Below are 22,642 nucleotides of genomic sequence, written 5' to 3'. Positions count from 1 at the left end.
GGTAGAAGAGTGTTTAGACAGGAAGATGAACACCCATAACCAGAGAGGACTTGATCTAGGACATGAGGATGGAAAAGGTTCATACTTTTATAGAAACAACAATATTTGAAGCAAAAGCAAAAGCAATGAAAAATTAGACTTAATAATAAGAAGCTTATTGATAAGGCATCACCCTCCCGCTTTATGTCTCCACCAGTTGATCACACCATCTTCCACTCTGTATTTATGTTCCCTTGGATCTAACACACTAGCATATCATGCTTTCACGTTCCCACATGGAGCAATAAGAGGCTCAATCACATAAAGCAAAATTCTTTAGCTACATGACTCCACCAAAATTTAGATGAACTGTATCATGTATACGGTATGGATAATGGCAGCCTTGAAGGCTTGAAGATATCTCTGTGCTCCATAGCACGTGTACGGACTTTTACAAATCACAAGCAAGAGTCGACGAGGAGATTCGGAGGGAATCAAAGTGTGGGCAACTTTCATGGTGCTCGTAGTCATGATGGGCAATTCATGCAGGTGTGGCTGTTTTGGCATTCAAGTCAATTTCTACGGCTATAGGAGTGTGGACTAGTGTTCCAAAAAAAAATTTTCCCAACAAATCACAAAACTTGGGGTTTCAAATTTTGAAGCTTTTTCCTGAGAATTTGCCGTTTCTAAAGATAAAATATAACTAAATTGCCTAAAATTTCGTAGATTTTACAAAATTGAGAAAATATTTTTTACAGGTGAAAATGAAAATGTTACAGGTTCATTGTATATAGTTTGCAGGTTTTTTGTGAGCACTAGTACACGTGGACACTTACTAATATAACGGCTACTCTTGATGTTATGTATGGGTGGCATAGTGGTGCCCATGTGTCTCGAGGGTAAGGGCCAAGCTTCATGAATGGCCTATATATTGTGTCTTTATGATGGAGCTTGTTCATGATTTGCAATGCAAAATACTGATGCTTAGCATAAGAAAGAGACCAAACTCTTAGTTAGAGTCCCCGAGAGGACTCCGTGAGCAATAGGTGAGGAAGACGAGGTTAACCATAGCTCCCCCAAGCTCCCTATCTTCTGTCTCAAGGGGCGATTCTGTGTTAGGCCCCATGAAAGCCAAGCCCCCTCAGCCTCTCCTATCGCGAAGAGGGCGAAGGATGACCAATGGATTCATGCAGCTGTCATGCAGGACGCGGAATCCGAGGAAGACATGGATGTCGTGGAAGACAGTGGACATGACTTCTAGCGCCTCACATATGAAATATTTAGCGGCCTTGGGAAGCTCGATCTAGGTGTGTCAGAGGATGCAATGGTCTTTAAGGCCTCTGTGTCAAGCAATACTATCATATGGGAGTATGCTGAGCTCTGGGAGAAAGGTCTGTTCCTTTACTTCATGGTGGAGTAGTTTTTTTTACAAGAGCTTTTTCCCTCTTGATTTGCCCTCTCATACATGATACAACTCCTCTTTTCCCTCCTATAGCTACTCTTTCCCCAAGAGGCATGGTCAGGGATAAAGTGACACAAGCTAGTAATATTGTGAGCTCTAATGTGTTCTAGAGGAATGGTCAGGAAAAAGTGACAAGCTGGAGCTCTAGGGTGTTCTAGAACACTAAAAATGCATTGGATGATTGGATGACAAACTTATATTTTGATTGATTAGATACTCATGGAAGATTTTGCTAAGGGTCCACATAAGCTTCCTAAGAGCAAGAGAGGTGATGTTTTGCATGAGTTAAAGGGCCACATGTCGGAGTTAAAGTTTGGAGAGGAAGCATGTCCTGCCACATCTGAACTTCAAGTTTGGATAGGAAGGATTTCTTGCAAGGTTGCAACATGTGTCCAAGGCAAAGGACTATTATGATTTCAAGTAAGAAAGCTATGGTTATTTTTTTCCTATTGCCTGTTGTCAATGAACTGGTAGAAGAGTGTTTAGACAGAAAGATGAACACCCATAACCAGAGAGGACTTGATCTAGGACATGAGGATGGAAAAGATTCATACTTTTATAGAAACAACAATATTTGAAGCAAAAGCAAAAGCAATGAAAAATTAGACTTAATAATAAGGAGCTTCTTGATAAGGCATCACCCTCCCACTTTATGTCTCCACCAATTGATCACACCATCTTCCACTCAGTATTTATGTTCCCTTGGATCTAACACACTAGCATATCATACTTTCGCTTTTCGACATGGAGCAATAATAGGCTCAATCACATAAAGCAAACTTCTTTAGCCACATGACTCCACCAAAATTTAGATGAAGAGTAGACCAATGCCCACTGGTCATATCCATGAAAACCAAGAGCGCAGGATCATTATTGCAAGCGTAGTCAATCTTTAGGGATGAAGATCTTATCTAATCGATGCCAAGAAGAGCCTCAATTTTGTTATTAAGAGTAAGGCATCCCAATCTACATGCTTTTGCAGTGATAATTATATACGTTCAATAGACCAGAAAGTTGATTGGAAAAATCACTTGGACAAAAGGTTATCTACCATATGAAAGAAAATTTTTCTTTCTATTAGGTCATCAGTGAAAACAAGGATCACATGGCTTTCCTTAATACAATTGTATCAAGTTGGCAATGATGGAATAAACTCTTTGGTTGGCTACCAAAGAGGAGAGCCTTAATGGTATTTGTATTAGGAGCTTACTTGAGGATTTTAGAAGGCTCTTATTTTTATGTGTTAGAGGTAACAAAGAGGAGGTACATGCTCTGAAGAGTCTTTGTAATATTTGAATGGATAGATTATATACAAACATATATTTTTTATCACATTTGCATCCTTGTAAGATACCATGTTATAAGTAATTTTTTTGATTTGCCTATGGTTAACTTTTGAATGTGTTGTTAATGCAATATATGGTAATGCCACTTTGAATTGTAGAGTATTGAATACGCCACCTCCAAGTTTATTCTATAGATAGGTGAATCTTTTATATGCAAACTTGTCCCTTTTCCTTCATTTGTATGCAAATTAGCTACAAAATTATGACCCTCTTAACTTGTGACTGATTTTCAAGCGTCTTCTATATTGAATTTTAACATACAGAGAAAAATAGGGCTACTCGTGATGTCAAATATCATAGAGCTAATCGTGCTCTCAATTTTGAACTAAAAAGATTTGCAGTAAGAGTTACGGTGCAAAAGTTATAGCTATTTTACTATTCTCTTCAATATTCCATGAAATTACTTCTATAAATATTATGTATTTATTTTAAATTATCTTTTGGGAAATATCATAAATATTCCAAGTCAATAAAATAAGATGGACTAAGTTTTGTCATTTTAATGACCATTTTTGGCAAATCTAGAAGGAATTTAGCTACTACGATGTAGAAGGCAAAGTTCATCGGCATGCCATGGTGTGTCCAAAAATGCCAAAACCCTCCACGGTGTAAATTTTGCCATTTGTAGGGTGTCGAAATGGTCAAATTCATGCCATGAAGGGTTTTGGCATTTTTTGGACACCCCATGACATGCCGATCTACTTTGCCAAATTCCTTCTAGATTTGCCAAAAATGGTCATTAAAATAGCCAAAGTTGTCAACTACCTTCATCTAGTCCTATAAAATCCATACAAGGTGATGTCGAAGAAGCTAAAAATCTAAATTAAAAAATACATTAACATAGCCAACCTAGAAGAGCAAGATAAACTTAGAAAATAAGATTTTTACAAGGTGATGTCGTGGAAGACCAAAATTGTTGAACTCTCTTTAAATTATATATTTCCACATTCAAATTATGAAATGCATCAAAAAATTTCAAGGTGATGTAGGGATGTTAAATCCAAAATTACATTAACAAAGCCAAATATGGGTTTTAAAGGGGTAGATGAAAAAATTTGACAATTTTGGTCATTCTAATGACCATTTTTTATAAATCTAGAAGGAATTTGACTGTAGCACTGAAGACAAAGTTGATCAAGACGTCGTGGGGTGTCCAAAAATGCGAAAATATTCCATGGTGCAAATTTGTCCATTTGGAGGGTGTATTTTGGAATGACTTATACATCCATTACAACAAGCATAACCACCTATAATGCCTTGAAGAAGTTCTACTTAAAAATAGGAAGTATAGCATCTCCCTAAATCCAAAGAAATACTAGTTCATGGTCACCCATGGAGTTGTTTTGGGACACATAGCCTCTCAACATGGCATTGCAACTCACATGGTTAAAATTAGAGTGATCATGGAGTCACCCCACCTTTGCTAAATGCCAAAGGAGTGCAAATATCATTATGGGACATGAAGGCTACTATACATCTTGAGTCATCTTGCAGTATGCCATGATAGATTGCCTTGTATACAAGATGTTGGTGGAATTCTTATGGAAGGAAGAAAGTGACCAAGTCTTTGAACTTCTAAAGTGGCACCCACCACCTAGTCACAACCATTTGGAATATTGACTTTCATGTCCCAATTGGGAGTGTGCTTTGCCAACCTATTGAACATAAGAAGGACTACCTGATCTACTTCAATAGCCAAAAACTAAATGGGGCAAAAACCTCGCAAAACCAACTACACCATAGTAGAAAGAGAAGACCTTGCAATGGTTTATAGTGTCAAGAGATTTTGACACTTGTATTGGAAAATGATTTTGTCTTTTACACCAACCATTAAGCATTGCTCTATCTTTTAAAACCATCCATATACAATAAAAATAATAACAAGATGGTGCCTCTTACTTTAGTAATCCAACTTCAAAATAGTGGTCCACAAGGTGATAAACACAACATCACTAATCACTTATCCTATGTCAAGAATATAAAAGAAACCACTGGAATTAATGATGACTTGATTGATGCCACACGGTTCCAAATAGAGGCTATCCCAAATTGGTATGCTTGACCATTATTGGGTATTTAATGATAGGGAGACTAGCACCATAGTTACAATTAGTGGATGCCAAAAAACTCGTAATCAAATCTGCACCATGCAAACTTATAGCAAGCCATCTCTACCAAATAGTAAGATATTAGATCCTATGTAGATAGCCACATGAAGTCTCACTCAACATTCATGATCCTTGAAGGCATTTTAGGAGGACGCTTTGTTAGAGAAGCCACTTTTTCTAAAAATTATTTTGGCTAGCCACTTGTGGCCCATATTGTGGAAAGATGCTTATGAGTTTATCAAATGTCGTGGTGTTATGCCAACAAACTATCACACCCCAACACAAACACTTATTGCCCTAAAAGTAGTAATGTCACAAAAACCCTTTGAAAATTGTGTAATTGACTATACATCCTACTACAAAAGGAACGTATCTCAGCACAAAATTATAGCCGCAAAGTATTTCACCAAATGGACAGAGGCAAAAGTAGTATGGAAAGACATTGGGCCCAAAGTGCCACCTAGTTACTTTATGAAAATGCACGATCATAAGGTACATATGCCCCTTGGAAATAGTCATTGTGATAAAGGCACACATTTCATCAATGAATTGATACAATAACTTCTCTCAAGATTGATCATCCTACATTGGAAAAGTACTGCCTATTATGGCTAGTACAATGGACAAGAAGAGTCCACTAATAAAATTCTATGCAATAGTCTCACAACGGCAGAGGAACCCAAATACTATGATTGGAACAAGAAATTAAACTTTTCCTTATAGGCATATAGAACCACCTTTAAGGTCAACACTTGTCTAATCCCATTCCAAGTCTAATTGGGTTGATAAATTATACTGTACCTTATGTGCATACAGAACCACCTTTAAGGTGTGAGGACTTGTTTGATCCCATTCCAAATAGTGTATGGCTTTGAGGCAGTAGTCCCTTTAGAATTCATCATCCACAATCTATCAGTGGTAGCACAACAACTTGGAAATAAAGAATCCTATGAAGCCTGATTCTTCCAACTTGAGAAGCACAAAAAAACCCACTCATGCTATGAAAGCTGAACAAATATGAAGGCATAGTTTGATAGGAATCTAAGGATAAGGAAATTAACAAAGGAAACCTCATCAACATTGGATTTTATGTGGGATGGGTTGAGGGTGACATTTTGTGTTGTTTCTTTATAGTTCACATTGCATTTAGTAATGAATAATTAGATGATACTTTTATGTGTATGATTATACATAAATCATAGTGCCTCATAAAATGTGCAAAAACTAATGCAATGATGCATTGGAATGGTTTTTGCAAGGTAAACAAGGGTCCAAGGAAGCCCCAAGAAGATAAGAAACTACATAAAGGATTTCATGTGTTACCCCTTGCATGGGGAACACGTGAGATTTTTATGTCGAGTCTCCTTGTATTGGGTGGAGATGAATTATGCAAGAAATAAGACGTTAGATATCAATGCTCCACTCTCATGTAACTATGCGGGGAACCAGCTAACTCTACTTATAAGCCCCCCATATGAGCAGAAGGCATTTGAGTAGCTCAATTATCCGGTAGGTCCTGGTTTGGACACCAGATGGGGGCCATGTGTGGCCTGATGGCTGGATGGAGTTGGCACACTACCAACTAGGCTACATGCAAGTGCAGGAAGGCATCCCATGACTGACCGCATTGAGGGTAGACGGAGCATTTCCTAGGGCAGCCCACTCTCGGGTTGCGGGGCCCGTTTGGAGTCCCAGATGATCCCGGATGGCTGTGGGCAACGTAGGTTAGTTGCTCTATTTTGCGCACTAGTTCTATCGTGTGGTCGATGGCCTATTTTAGGACTGACCCCCAGTCGATCATTTTGGGTGGACTAGGTCAGACCCGATTGAGCCCAACCGACTACGATTGGTGGCTATATAAGAGTAAGCCCGTGAAGCCCATTTCATCACTGGCTATAGCAACCCTGATTCCTTAGCATCCAGCCTCCATCCTCTACTGTTTCCAGCTTGCCATCGAAGCTTCTTTCATAGGAGCGCACGGCTAGGAGGCAGCGCCATCTATTGTATCAGTTCTACAGTAATCAAATTTTTGATTCTCCATACTATCTGGTTTTCTCTCTTGCGTATGAGATCCTATTATCTGTTGAGCACCTGGACGTTGTATTGTTTTCTTACATAAGATACTTTGGAGAGTCATGATCTTGTAGAGAGTCTACAAAAGGTGTGATTTTAATGTGGATAAATTCCATTTGTTGTTGATGATCTCATCTAGACATTATTCCTCTTTGGAGGCTATCCATAGTGGTTATAAGGGGTGACTAAGTGGTTTGTGTATCTCTAGAGATACATTGGTTAAGAAGGGTCTATCTCGTTGGAGGTCTACATTGTGGGATCCCTACTATTCTCTATTCATGGGTTGCTACTTTGGTCATATATGTTGCTATAATTTTCTATTTGTAGACTACCACTACAACCAGGGTGGTGGAAAACTTCACATGTGAGGTGACTATCAAGTCATGTTGATGACTACAAAATTTGCCTAAAATTTCACTGTGCAACTTTCTATGCATCAATCAAGTAGTCACTCCAATTCCACATGATTTAATGCATATGGCTTCATTTATACATGAGATTGTAAGATATGATAGAATATCCCTGGAACTTGTTTATGTAGAAAGATTTCCAACTCTTTCCTGCTTTAATCTATGGGTGGTTTGCATTTCTACTTGATGATTGTGTAGTCTATGAATCCTTTGGTGTTTTGTCTGATGTTCTCTTCATTGATCAGTAGAGGTCCACTAATCAAGGTGTATCTAAATATTGCCTATCGCTCACTCATTTTAAAAAACTATCATGGGTATCTTAAGAGATCAAAATATACTTAGTTATGGTTTAAGTTGGGATGAATATGTGACATTGCATGGTCTACATATAAATACATGATGATTATGCTCATACTATCATTGGATTTCCTATGCTTCAATATCACTAATGGTACTGGGCTTTTGCTAGAATGTACATAATGATTATATTTTGTACAAGTCTTGAGCATCTAGGCTCATTGTTAATAGATTTTCTGTGTAAACGGGAAAAATGCACATGGAAACTTCATGTTGACTCGTCTATTGATACTCATGCTATCCATTTTCCTTCAAAATAGAGGTGTAATCAAGTGCATAATGTCCTCTCTTTTGGCCCATTGGTTTCATCTAATTTGATGATACATCATATTGTGTGTCAAGCAGTCGGGGGGGGGTCACTCATCATATGTAACCCTATCACGTGAGTTCAACAGAATGATATTTTTTATTTCTAAAATTTTTAGAAATAAATATATATAAGGGACTATTTAAATTAGTTTTGGGAAAATTTTACAGATTTGTATAGAAAAGGGGTACATTTTATTAATGAAAATTTTACAGATAAGGGATTTTAGAAATAGGCCTTGAACACACGTGGTATAGAGGGTTCATACATAGTGACCCCCCCGAGGTCAAGCACATGGTTCTCATCCAAGTTTCAAAATGAAAGCAACATTTGAATTCATGGTTGATTATCTCACAATGGCTACCCAACAACACCTAGAATGACTTGCAAATACTTGCTTTTGATTATACATCACAATGTGTGTCATGCACATGGTTTAAGAACCTGAGTTTCAAATGAAAGCAAGACTTGCATCTTGGTTGATTATCTCACAATGGCTACCCAACAACACCTAGAATGACTTGCAAATACTTGCTTTTGGCCATTCAATTTTCCAAGTCTCCAATTTATTACCAACTTGTGCCTAGTATTGAGTGTAACCATCAATAACACTCAAGGGCAAGTTCCTAAAACCTAGGCTACAAAGTTGGACTTTATCACCTGAGTGCTTCACAAGAACTCTTGTAATAACCATTAAAAGGGAAAGAGTAACAAGTCAATCTCTTTCATACTAGCGTAATGTCAACACTCGTATAGTTTAAAGAAGATGGAGCCTCATTGACTTATGGGGCATGCATGATGGCCATCTCTATCTACAACCATGTGAAGAGTAGCCCACAATGTGCTTGAGGATCCTAACAATGTAGCATTCATTTTAGGTGCATAACATACGCACCCATTTTAAGATTCCTTCAAAATATCTTCTAAAAATTAACTTTTTCAAAAAAGAGCTTATTGCAATAAAAGAAAGCATGCCAAATTCACCCATTTTCATATATCATAGTGTGAAAGGACCCATACTTTAACAGGACTTTAACAAGAAAGTTTAGTCTACTCTCTTTTCCACACCACAAAGTTTTCCGAATTGACATTATCTTATACAACTTTGTCCCCCCTATTCATTTCATTGTCTTACAACTATCTATGTGTCCCTCATTCACTAATGGCTCTCACCTATGTCCTCCATTAGTTTACTCATCTATACTTTCCATCTACTTGTTCTAAAAGCCCTTAATCTCAACAAATTATTTCATACATAAAGCTCTATAACCTCCATTGAGAAGTTTAACTAATTTTTTAGGTGCAAAGGTATAGTACACCAATTAAATTAAGGTCGAAGGGGAGAGCTGCAAAATTGGGGACTTGAAAACAAGGCATCAATTGCCCATTTGTGAGGTCTTACCTCTAAGCTAGAGGGAGGTATTGAAACAAAAGTGGAGAGAAAGGGATTTAAATTCTTAGCATCATTAATAAGAGGGGAGGGGACCTCTTACCTTATAAATAAGGGGACCTCTTATCTTATAAATAAGGGGACATCTTGATTAATCACTTCCTTTTCACCTCTTCCCATGCCTTTTCATACCTCCCTTCCTCCATTTTGTACTAATTAATACGTTTTTGAATAGTTTTCAACTTCTCCCTTATTTAGAAGGAAATTTCACATTTCATGCTCCTTTATCATTTGTATTAGCAAACACAAGTCCTAATTTCAATACGTCAAGAGCCCCTGGCTCATGCAAGGTGGCTATACTCAATCCTAGGCAAACTCTTCACCTTTCAATCCAAGCTTCTTGTACCCTCCTTGTACCATGCAACAAAGTGAGATAGGGTATTCAACCTCTTCTTTTTATGGTCACACTGTATAATATCATCTTCTCTATTGCAATGACATTAGGATTCTTTAATACAAGAAACATTTTTTTTGTCCTTGGCATAGCAAACAAGTTGAGAATCTAATCAAGCTGATTTGTGGACTATGAACCAATTTATGAGTACTTATAGCATAGTTCAAGAAATGGTTTCCATTTTGACCATAGTGGAAGAAATGTGGACACCCTCTTAATGGTAGTTTTTATGGTTGGCCTTTTAAAAAGAGGGAAAATCTTATGGATTCACTGTCCTTTGTATAGCCTCCTCTAAGTCATGTTTTAAATTATAAGTACATACATATTAGACACACACACACACATGCATGCATGCACACGTGCACACACACACACGTACGCACGCATGCACACACGTATGCATGCACGCATGTATGCATGCATGCACACAATGCATGGGTGCATGTGTGTGCACATGCATGCGTGTGCTTGTGTGTGTGCACGGGTGCACATGCGCATGCATGTGTGTGAGCATGCATGCCTATGTGTGTGTGTGTGTGCATGTGTGTCGGTGTGTCTGCGTGCATGTGCCTGTGTGTCTGTGCACATGCATGCATGTGTTTGTGTGTGTGCACATGTGCACATGTGCATGTGTATGTGTGCACCCGCCTGCGCACGTGTGCATGTCTATGTGTGTGTGTGTGTGTGTGTGTGTGTGTGTGTGTGGTCTACGTGCATGTGTCTATGTGTCTACGCATGTGCATGTGTGTGTTTGTGTGTGTGTGCACATGTGCATGCATGTGGAATGTCTTAGTAATGATTGCCCTTTTTGAAAGGGAAAATCGGATCTCTTGTATTTTTAATTGTCATATTTGGATTGGTACACGTGTGCTCATGGTGTTTTGTGATCAATGATGATTACTTGTTCTTGTGCATTAAATAGGTGATTTGTGCTACTCGACAAGGGTCATGAGGACTTTTGTAGGCAATCTTTGTAGTATGTACAACCATGAAATTTTTTTCCTCCCACTCATGGGGCTCTCCTACTGAACATCCTTGTTATCAAGTTGCAAAGGTTCAATCTCTTTAACGCATAGGTGGGGAGGTCCGTCACACCTAAGAGCTAGGGACTTTGCTATGAAATAAACCTTAGAGCTCCCTACCATGGCTGAAGATTGAAGTAGACAATGCTAACCACATGAATCAAGGTTATACTCGTCATTCATGCATTACCTTTGGGTAGGAATGAGAGCTATTGCTGCATAGTCACTTGTTCTCTCTCTCTCTCTCTCTCTCTCTCTCTCTCTCTCTCTCTCACACACACACACACACATATGGCCAAAGAAGATAGACTACCTTCGATGGTCTACGTTGATAGGAAGAATGTGGCATTCTTAAGGGAATGAACACGTGTATCTAGCCTAGGTGGGCAAACTCCAGGCCCAAACTGCTTGAGTTGCCATTGGTCCATAGGATGGAGATTCAAAATCAATGCATAGGATGGAGATTCATGTGAAAATATGGAAAGTTAGAGAGGATGCGTAAACATGGGGATTGATGTTGGAAAAATGGGAAGGCCACTAAGAGCAGTTAGACACTAAGATTTTGCTTACCTGCCAACCTAAAAAGATGATGCTAGGTGCTGCATTGTGGGTCATGATTTGCAAGCGAAAAATGGGTCGCTTGCCCAAGCTTGGGTAGGAAAGAGCCCCAACGCAAGTGCTTGTGAGCGGGGAGTTTATTTTGCACATAAATTGAAATGCTATGCTCAACGATGGTGGGACTCGAAGTCAAGCTGTTGCAATACATAGCCCAAGTTTAAATCACCGAGGTACCCTGTCGGCCTACAACCATTTTATTAGGGCCTAAAACATCTTTAGGTGTGTAACTGGCCTAAACGATTTGGAGGAAAGATGGAGAGGCCACTATGATTTGTAGGAATGGAAAGGCCACTAAGGGGATGGGGATGTGGATTTGATTGAGAATGAGATTGAGATTCCAGAAGACCTTGAACCCTTCATCATCGTCTATATTATTTATATTACATCAAGGTATTTGGTTGGAAATAAAGAAATCTACACCATATGATCTGGGGGTATGCATCTCAAGAACATCACATCTGCACATTCTCAGGTCACATTAGCTTGGAAGATGCACTTACGTATCCATCGCAACTAGGAAGATGGCTCGGATGTTGCCATAGGACTTGGAAGACAAAGAGAATGCAAACTTCTCTCGAGACGATTGGTCATTAATAAGAATACTTTAGGCCTCCTATGGGGCCCTCGATGTATGGGAAAAGAATGAGGGAAGCTTTTCCTTAAAATGAAAGTGGCAAGCGGTGCACTATTGCGACAGAAATTTGAAGTAGACAATGCAAGCCACATGATTTAGGGTTATAATCATGATTCATGCTTGACCTTTGGGTAGGAACAAGAGATGTTGCTGCATAGTCACTTGTTCTCTCTCTCTCTCTCTCTCTCTCACACACACACACACACACTCTTTTTTTTTTTGTAATACTATATATTACTATGTGGGAAACCTCAAAGGAGGTAAGAACCCACCATGAAGAAAAAAGAAACAGATCGCACCTACCAAGAAGACAGAAGATTAAGAAAAAAAGTATCAAAAGTGAGAGGAGGAGAATACAAAATTACATGCAAGCAGCAGCAGGTGGCGATAGAATGATAATATCCTCCAACGTAATCCCCTGTTGTATAGGAAAACCATTGAGTGAAGTAGTGTGCCATCAATAAAATGCAATTTCTTTTGACTCTTGTGATTCTTCTTGACATAGGCAAGAAGACGAAACTTTTGAATCACTAGGTCAAAAACTTGTTGCAACATAGGACGCATATCCTAGAGTGGAAATTGACAGTTAGGTTTAGGGGAAAGCACCTGTGCATCGTGCTCTCTCAAATCCACATTCAAATCCACATTACCATCAGTAACTATATCCGAAGTAGATATATCCACTTGTAGCTCAAAAGACCGTGATTCAATGGTTGGAGATGCCATACGAGATGCCATGTAATAGAATGAGAGCGATGAGCTGAAGAGGTCTCTCAAGAGTTAGAAACAACAACACTAGAAGATGTAGAGGTGGTCAAGGAAGAAGGATCTCAAGAGGATCCTACCTTTGGGGACATCTGCAATTGAGATTCAGGCATAAGGGTATCTCGAAATAAAAGAAACTGGAAAGGATTAGACAAAGGAGTCAAAGGAGACACTATGATTGAAGCATTTCCTTTAGGCTGCACTCGTCTCCATTCTTTTTTTTGCTTGGGTTGTGCGATCTTATTAGAGTGGAGAGGAGGAGAAACTCGAGGGAGAGGCATATTCCCTTCACATTAGGAACTTGACAAGAGGATAAAGGGAAACATCGAGCAAAATGACCAATTTTCTTACACTTCTAACACGCATTTGGGAAAGAAGAAAAATGTAAAAGAAAGCAAAAAGGATGCAGCAAACCATGATCGATATGCCAACATGAAGGTACGTGTTGATCCATATCCGATAGAATGTAGACTCGGATGTTCCTTTTAAAAACTATAGAATCTCGCTTGGGAAGATGTATCACTTTCCCCAACAAAGTTGCAATAGCGAAAATATGCGATGAAAGGAGAGGTACCGGCAAGGCCTTTAGATTGACCCAGACTGGGCAAAACTTGATAATATTCTTGGCTGGGTCAAAAAGAGTATCCCAATTCCCAACATAAGCAAAAACGCCCTTGCACTAGGGGCACCTTCCATGTTTACCAGCTTATATACCGTGTCTACACAGCAGACAAGTGGCATAGGAGAAGCCTTTTCCCAAAAAAATAAAAGAGTCAATTCGATCACCACCAACTGCAGTCGAAGACCCCAGGCATGCAAGGAAGCCGAATTAATGATTCGTCCCATGAAATAGAGGTAAGCTGCTGCTCATGAGAAGTAGTGTCAAGAGAAGAGACTCTGTAGGAAGAGAGCGACTAAGCAACAAACCCAGACCCTAGCCCTCCAAAAACAAAATCGTGACACAATCGTCGAAGAAGATGGCGTTGCAATGTGGAGAAAGAGATCTAACTTCACGGCCTTCACTGGCTGAGAAGAATTGAAAAAACGAAGCCCTTTTCTTTTTGCAAATGTTTGTCACAACTTTAGGTAACTGGAAGACAAAAGGTGCGGATCCGCGAGTAGATGGAGAGAGAGGAGGAACCGCTTCAGGCTGGAACGGAGCAGAGTTTGCAATCTGCTGGAGCGAAAAAATTACAAGGGTTGACGAAACAGACGATGGCTGAGACACAAGGTGAAACAAAGCATGTACAAACGCTTGTTGGAAATCTGAAGGTTGCTGGAATGACAGGTTTGATGGTGGGTGAGATGGAACTGTGGAAAGTTCCTTGGACGATGGAGGAATAGATGATGATGGAGCAATGAGCTCCATTGCGAATCTTATACAACACACACACACACACACACACACACACGCACGCACGCACGCCCGCACACATGCATGCATAGACACATGCACATGCACACACTCATGCACATGCATGTGTGCACGTGCACACACACACACACACACACGCCCGTCTGCGCATAGATGTTTGTGCACATACAGACACATGCACACGCACATGCATGCACACCCAGACGCACGTGCGCGGGCGTACATGCACGCATGCAAATGCACACGCATGCACACAGAGACACACATGGCCAACTAAGAGGTACTACCTTCGATGGTCTATGTTGATAGGTAGCATGTGGTATTCTTGAGGGAATGAGCACATGTAGCCAGCCTAGGTGGGCAAACTCTCAGCCCAAACTGCTGGAGTTGCCACTGGTCCGTAGGATGGAGATTCAAAATCAATGCATAGGATGGAGTGTCATGTGCAAATATGGAAAAGGTATAGAACATGGAGATTGATGTTGGAAAAATGGAAAGATCACTAAAGTGGTTAAACATCGAGATTTCAGCTGCCCGCCAACCAAAAAAGATGATGTGTGCTACGTTGTGGGCCGTGATTTGCAAGCGAAAAATGGGTTGCTTGCCCAAGGTGGGTGGGCAAGATCCCTAACGCAAGCGCTTGTGAGCGGGGAGTTTTTTTTTGCACAAATATTGAAATGCTGGGACTCGAACTCAAGCTGTCACAATACAGAGCCCAAGTTTCAATCGCCCAGGTACCTAGCCTACCTGTAACCATTTTAATTAAGGCCTAAAATGGCTTCAGGTGTGTAGTGGGCCTAAAACGATATCGAGGGAAAGATGGAAAGGCCAATAAGACCCCCCGGGTCGGTAGAAGGGTGGTATTAATTAATTTATGTGTATTGGGGGGGGCGCGATGGTAATTAACCTAAGGCATTCAGGGGCCATTAATTGAGGTGTCTTCGCCACCGAATTGCGAAACTTCTGCACCGCGCCTTATAAGAGGAATGGGGGGGCGATAGAGTACATGCAGGGGGCTGTGAAGCCCTTCTAATACAAGGAGGAAGAAGGGGAGGAGGGGGAAGCAGGGAGCGGAGGAGTGGGAAGAAGGAAGGAGGAGGGAGAGGAGGAGGAGGAGTCGGGGGGAGGAGGAGTAGGGAGGAGGAAGGAGGAAGCAGAGGAGGAGGAGAAAGCAGGGAGTGTAGATCATTAGGTTAGTTGGCGAATTGAGTGATAGGGCCCCAGGGTGGGCAGAAGGGGGGTGTGGAAAGGCCCCTCCAAATCCTATCGTGAAGACCGTGAACCCTTAATGATCGGGTGTCTTGTGAATCTGAATAATCTAGTTGTTCTTCCTATATGAGATTCGAAGAAGAGCGTGAACCCTTAATCCTATATGAGATTCGAAGAAGACCGTGAACCCTAAATAATCGGGCGTCTTGTGAATCTGAAGAATCTAGTTCTTCTTCCTCCTCAGCTTGCGCTTGCTCATAGTCCTCCTCCTCCCACCATGTGCGGCGATGGCGTTGCAGCTTGCGCTCACCCCATCCGCCCTCCCTTCCCCTCTTCCTCCGATCCTTGCGAGCCTTTCACCTGCCTCGTCTGCTTGTAATCTCCCCTTCCATTCTCTCTTTGGCGTAGCTCTTGCATCCAGCCTTGCGCTGATCTCGTTGTTTGTTTACGTGTGTGTTTTTGTGAGACTCGTGAGAACGCTCCAGCTTTCATGACTGACTTCATCGCTTTCCTTGCAGAGACCTCGTCTACAAACCCATCGTCCAATGTACGTCGCATCTTGGCTCCGCATTTCCTGTTCTTAGTAGTTGCCTTGTTATTATTAGTGACCGAATTCAGTCTCGGAGAAATGATCCAAACCTGTACGTGCTAACCGTCCTCTCGTCTTGCCCCCTGCAGCTTGCGGCCACGTCTTTTGTTTCTGGTGCGTTCGTCGTTCGATGAATGCCAAGACGCAATCCCAATGCCCCGCTTGTCGGCGGACTTACCTTCACTTCCCCCGTGTTTGTGAGTTGCTTCATTTTTTCCTCATGAAAACCTGGCCGGAGGAGTACAATCGCAGATCTCAAGAAATACAAGGTCTTATTTCCAAACTCGCCCACTCTTTGCGCTGCATTTTCTCTTTCTGATTCCATGGTACAGGAATAGCTGACAATCATTGTCTAGCTGCTGCTTCTGTTCAGCTCTGCTCATGGAAGGATCACATTGTCACAAATTATGTATTATCTCTGTTTCAGCAATGGAGGAGGCGAAACAGATATTCTCTTCGCGAATCGAGTTAGAATCTCCGATGAGCTCCAGAAGCCCTCGCAAACCAGATGATGCAAAGAGAATCATGTTGAGTCGGCAATTCTCAAGAACTCCGACTGTTTCCTCAGCCGAATTAGCGAACCGTCGAGCGGATTTCACGAATTGTGACAGCTCGTGCCTTTTGGAGGAGGTGCGATGTAGCCGAAGGGAAGAGACACATTTTGCTGATTTGCAGTGTGGATCTAACAGAGAAGACGAGCCCTCGACTTCTATAAGCGTCGACAATTTCTCCTGTGCGTCTTGTAACAAACTGCTGTACCGACCTGTAGTCCTGAACTGTGGCGAAGGTAAGTGAGGACGATATTGTCTTTGCACCGGTGTGTTCGGGTATGTACAAAAGCTGTGGTTGCGTGGCCCCTTTTGAAAATCAAATGGAGACTTCTCTCTCTGAAAAGCCGCAAACTTTTTGCAGTGTTCTGCGAATCCTGCTTGAAAACGTCCGAATCTTCCTGTCCCTCATGTCTAAGCTCTCACCCTGGAGGATCGATTCATGTGTTTCTGGAGTTGCATCACTTCCTGGAGAGAACTTTCCCTCTATGCTATCAGGAAAGGCAGAAAGAAGTTGAGCATTTGCAGCAAAAGGGCGACGAATTGGCGGATGGAATCACCGTATCAGAAACAAGTAAGCAGCCCTTCATAGATCTAGTTTTGCGGAAAAAATGTAGATTCTGAAGGGTGAACACGAATTCACTGTTTCTTTCTTTACATCATAGCAGGTGCGCTAGCGGAGGAAATGGATTACGATCAGGCTGGACGCCAGTATGTGCACATTGGAGCAGGATGCGACGGATGTGGGGTGAGTGACATCGATTTCCCAATGAATTAAACAACAGGAATGGCTGATTTACGTACAAATGATCTCAATTGAGTGGTTTTGCAGATGTTCCCGATCGTGGGCCATCGCTTCCACTGCAAAGATTGTGGTGAGCAAATAGGCTATGATCTATGCGGCAGTTGCCACAGAGGATCAAGCCCGCCTCAAGGGCGTTTCAATCAGCAACACACACCACATCATCAAATGGAAGAGATGTTCTCCGAGTTCAGAGCTGCAGGTGTTGCACCCTTGAATCTACATCTGGAGAATGGCCTCATCTCACGTCGTCGCCAGCAGCAGCTGCTGGATGATTTCGACGATTACATCGACAGCTTTGTTTGAGGACCCAAAACACGCACAGTACGTGGATCTCTTCTGTACCCCATTATCGAGTATATATTCAACTAGAGCATAAATGATCGAATCCTGTAATCTAATGTCGGTTAAACCAACCAAAACATTGTGGGGGCAATTCATCCTCAATGAAAATCATCATCATGATTTTATTCTTCGGTCGCGGGTATGTATGGATCAAACAGGAATATGGGCTCATCCACGCCAGCTTAATCGCTGCTCGATGGATTTGGTGTTCCCATCGAGAGTTTCGTGAATTGATTGACATCCGATCTACATTCATATGACTGTATATTGAATTAAAAAACACACAGTGCATGGATCTATTCTGTAATCCATTATCGGGTATATATGCAACAAGTGAAGCTCATCGACAGCTTCGTGTGACATATAACGATCATATTCATGATCTTGTAATCTAGTATTTACGATTTAACAATCGATTCAACGTTACAAGAGAATCGCTCATAACATTTTGGAGACTATTCATCTTCATTTTCATCATCATCAATTCTTTTGTCGGTGATCATATGTACGTATTAAACTGAAATATGGGCTCGAAAAATGCAACTGAATTTTGTCTAAAATTTAATTAAAAAACCCCCTCTCTATTGTAATCCTGTTACTTTTTTTTCAAATGTGGCAATAAAATACCCAAACTTTTGAATGCACTGTGGTACACTAAAATGTTTGGAGGTGAACCCCCCGAGTGCTCCCATGCTTAAGGCATCTCGTGCATGCTTTAAGCATTATGTAATTGCACTTATGTGTGGGTTGATCTTAACCACATTTGGGTGACACGAAACAACAATGCATGATGTATTGTCGTTGGTTGTGTATTCTCTAGTGGTGCTGGTCCATGGCAAGGGCAGCGACAAGTACACCGCTTGTTGCGAGCTAATGTGTTATGTGTTCAAGATTGTGTTGCTAATCTTTCGAATGCACTCATTAGCTGGGGTGTCTGCTTGCAAGCCCTGAGTCATGTCTTGCTTCATGGCATCTACAGTAGCCTGATCTACTTTAATCATGTGGAAAGTGCAATAGAAAACCGCCCCATGGGGATTCATAATGAATTGGATGCCAATGTTGGCTTCCCATAGCCTTGAAATGGCGCCATTGAAATTGTTTGTGTAGATGTCCTTTGGGTGGCAGTGCAAGAAAAATGTTGGCTGCATGACGTTGCTTTGCAAGGCCATGATGTACTCATCCTCTGCTAGTGACAAAGAGTCCAAGGAGTTGTCAAAATCAAGTTTTTTTAATGTTTTCGCTATTCATGAAGGTGTGTACTCTTTTGTAGTTTTCTTTGTGTGTGTTCAAGAAAATTGATCCTTCGAGGGGTGTTAAAAGTCTTGTTGCCCTCATGAGAGTCATAGAAAATGGAAGCGGCATACATCTCCTCTTCTTTTACAATTTTTCTATGTTTGTGCCTTTGAATGTCTTTTCTTTCAAAGGCAAGCTTTGAAATGTTAGTGCATATGTGTTTGTCAACGAATGCTATGACATCAATGTCAAGGTACTTGTCATAAAACATGCACGTTTTCAATCAATAACAGCCCATGGTTATGTTGGCTTCCCCTGTTTTGAAAATCAGTTACAAAGAAAAAATCAAGGACTTTTTCTAGCAGTGTGGGTTCTTACTTAAGAAGTCGCTTCCTCGCCTGGGATTTGTAGATGTTGTACCTCGTAGTCGTTCACTAGGTGGCCATGAGTAAGGACTGCTGGGCAAACAATGGATTGACCTTGTGCAAGAAAGAAAATAATGTCTCCCTATTCTTCTCAATGGTAGAGAAAATAAAAAAAGAATGTGATGGGTCCTTCTGTCTAAGCATTGCGAAAAGTCTTTTCTTGAGCTTGTGTTTGTAGTTTGAAGAAGTATGCAAGCATGCAAAGTCTCGATAGCCAATGTGTCTGTAGGAGTTGTTTGACATTTGTGTCTTGAGCTACATCCCTCACATGTATTCTTTATGCTCATAGATGTCTCTTTTGCATACGTACCCAAGACAATGACAAGACTTTGCTACTAGCACTTCCATTCTTTTGAAAAATAAGTTTTCTATTGACAATGGGATTTAGTAAAACTAGCACGGTGGTGGGATATACTAAAAAGCATGGGATTTATCATTTGGAATCTACAAAAACAAGTGCAGTGGTTAGTTTGGGTTTTACTAAAAGAAGCATAGTCTCAAATACATTTTGCATTTTCTAGGATAAGTGGAATATTGTTTTCTTGCAATGAGAGTACATTTTCTTAGTACTATCTCAGTCATCCTCATCCACTACTCCAGACACCCCAAGATGTGCTCATGCATATCTAAAAACAATTTGAAGACACTTTTGCCCTTCTTTTGTTGCGGTAGGGGTTGCATCTAGAACTTAATAGATCTTACTAGATGAGAGTACACAAATTTTTGTGGACTCTTATGTAGTAGTTCGTACTTGCGGCCTCTCTTGGATGCTTTTTTGTACTAAAAAGCTCTGACAACTATATCCCACTTCTCATAGGTTGTTCCCCAATTATTCTTAAATGCTTCTTCAACCTTGTGCTTAGGTTTTGTGCACCACAACACAAAGTATGTGCCATCTTCCTTGTTCTCCCCAGATACAATGATAACTGCAAAGTTATCCCCCTCTTCTAGAGAGTCAGTGAGGTCATCAAAACTCTCCCCAAACTATGGTGAGTCATTTGTCCCTCAATTGTTTGTCACTCCATCTGAACGTAGAGAGAAAAATTAAACTTGCTCCCATGTCTTCACAGTTGCAATGTTCTCAAAATCGTCATGATCCCCTATGATGCACGCACTCCAGAAATAATAAAGTTTTCTTGTTTTAATCAGTTGGTTGTTTGAAAAGCCCCATATGCTGTGCATACCACAAACTCCTTAATTTTCTCACAATCATTCTGGCTTCTCTTTTGCACTTCATCCACTTTCACTTCATGGAACACTTTGCGTACTATAGTATTCTTAAGGATTTGTTTATTGTATGTTGAATGCGTGCCTATGGGAGGTTGGTTGTAAGCCATGTTACAGCATCATGAGCATCATTGAATTTTTCTTGAGGGCATGTTAATTGGTTTTTAAATAGAGCTTGCTTAATAACAACACCACATCCATCACGTTCAACCTTGCCAAGGCTAGACCCAAAGAAATTCCACATCATGTCTAGACCGGTCATGGATTTGAAACTTGAGACAAAGTAGAATCCACAAGCTAATTTAAATTGAGAGGCAGCACCATCTGACCACACCCAATGTTGTTTTATATTTTCTACATGGGTATTCAGCCATTCACAATGCAATAGAAAAGCATGCTGCACAAATAAGGTGTCATGTTCCCTGTCATCTGAAATGTAGAAATAGTATGTGCGTTGCACTGACCTAGACTCCTATGAGTAAGCAAGCAGATTAGCATCAGGCGTGGAAGAATCAAGCAAATGATTGTACGTGAGATGCATAAGAATTGTTATTTGCTTGTTGTCCCAGCGAATAATTTGTATCTCATTTTGTTCTTGAAATGAATAATTGTCAGCAAAATCTATGATAGAGGCAATAGTGTCATGGGGAAATTGGCAAGGCACATCCTGAACTTCTTTATCCTACCAACTGGCCATGAAATTGTGAAGCACATATTTTGGGATGGATTGAACAACGTGACCTATAAGCTCCCTTGGTTGAGTGCTCTTATATGACAATAGCCATCTCTTTTTATCGAATCCTTCAACATTGACATTTTTATGTCCTATACAAGTAGTGCTGCTCTCCATGATGCCCTTTGCTTTTTGCCATACAAAAGAGGTGGCCTCAGCTTTAGTGCTTGATTGTGTGTTGTCTCTAGATTCTTTTACCACCCTCTCCACTAAAACATAAGTTACCCTTTTGCAAGTAGATAGAACTTGAGGACAAGGTGCATCATTGAAGTAAGGTGAGATCATTGGGAGCCAATATTAAGCAAAGAACAATCCAAGAGAGTGAGGCACATGGAGCAATGTGTTTCTATGAGCAAGATGCTATTGCTCTCCAAGCACATTTGAAATTATTCATGAACAATATTGGTCAATGATCCTATGGGACCCAATGTGGTATTGAGCAATGCATTCACTTACCCTTACCTTAAGCATAGTGACTTTCATGGGTCCATGTGCTATTGAGCATTGTATTTCCTTAGTCTTGTCTCATATATTAAGCAAAAATAAATCCATGAAATTGAATTCAACACATGGCCCATGTGCTATTCTAAGTATATGAGTGACAGCTTCTCTCCATGTAATAAAGCCTAGTTTCTTTTACTCCTCTAAAGTACCCTACCACATAATGAACCATTTACCCAACTTTCTTTCACTTTCATAACTTTACATTTCATAAACATCACAAGCTAGAAAAGCATCCACTCTCCAAGGAGATAGGTTCTAATTTATGTCCTTGACTTCTTAATTTCCAACAATGGATGGCATTAGTGAATTGAAATTTTTATTAAACCAAAGTCTTTATTTTTTAAATAAGCTTCATATTTTATTATATTTCCAGTAAACCCTTCGTAGACTTGCTGTTTACCATGGGGTGTCGAAGTACGAATATTTCCTTCATTAACATTTTTCATTCTTATGCCTCCACTACTTTGAATAGCCCACCAAATTCTACATCCATATTCTACTATCATCACGCTGACAAATAGCCTTATTGGTATCTTTGCCTATGTATGCTTAGAAAACTTAGGTACAACGCCCCTCTTTGCATCACAAAATTTACTTGATGCTATCTGGGGTGGTCAATCTCTGAAAGCTCTTAAGACAAGCACACATTAAAATACCGCTCTATTTTAAATTATATATTTTTGGCATAATTGTTTATCCTGTTCGTACATAGATATGTCGTAATTTT

General features: G+C 40.5%; 1 protein-coding gene across 1 annotated transcript; it reads left to right on the top strand.

The window, feature by feature from the left end:
• The first annotated feature begins 15,704 nt into the window (after nt 1-15,704).
• LOC147879842 (E3 ubiquitin-protein ligase PRT1-like) lies at nt 15,705-18,179 on the top strand. Its single transcript, XM_087371940.1, has 7 exons — nt 15,705-15,884; nt 16,028-16,056; nt 16,188-16,367; nt 16,526-16,885; nt 17,011-17,220; nt 17,315-17,394; nt 17,479-18,179. The coding sequence occupies exons 1-7, from the start codon at nt 15,787-15,789 to the stop codon at nt 17,752-17,754; spliced, it is 1,233 nt and encodes a 410-aa protein (XP_087228066.1). The 5' UTR covers nt 15,705-15,786; the 3' UTR covers nt 17,755-18,179.
• The last annotated feature ends 4,463 nt before the right edge of the window (nt 18,180-22,642 follow it).

The sequence above is a fragment of the Dipteris shenzhenensis genome, chromosome 33 (genome assembly GCF_047967505.1).
Source record: "Dipteris shenzhenensis isolate YYH24624 ecotype China chromosome 33, Dip_SZ_1.0, whole genome shotgun sequence".
NCBI classification, from domain to species: domain Eukaryota; kingdom Viridiplantae; phylum Streptophyta; class Polypodiopsida; order Gleicheniales; family Dipteridaceae; genus Dipteris; species Dipteris shenzhenensis.
Note: the sequence above shows the minus strand (reverse complement) of the source record. Positions and strands in the feature narration are given on the sequence as shown.

What these genes read in the sequence shown, in the direction of transcription:
- LOC147879842 (XM_087371940.1), top strand. Translation starts at nt 15,787, where the DNA reads ATGTGCGGCGATGGCGTTGCAGCTTGCGCTCACCCCATCCGCCCTCCC. An exon ending in CTACAAACCCATCGTCCAAT is followed by an intron (nt 16,057 to 16,187) that starts GTACGTCGCATC and finishes TGCCCCCTGCAG; the next exon opens with CTTGCGGCCACGTCTTTTGT. An exon ending in AATCACCGTATCAGAAACAA is followed by an intron (nt 17,221 to 17,314) that starts GTAAGCAGCCCT and finishes ACATCATAGCAG; the next exon opens with GTGCGCTAGCGGAGGAAATG.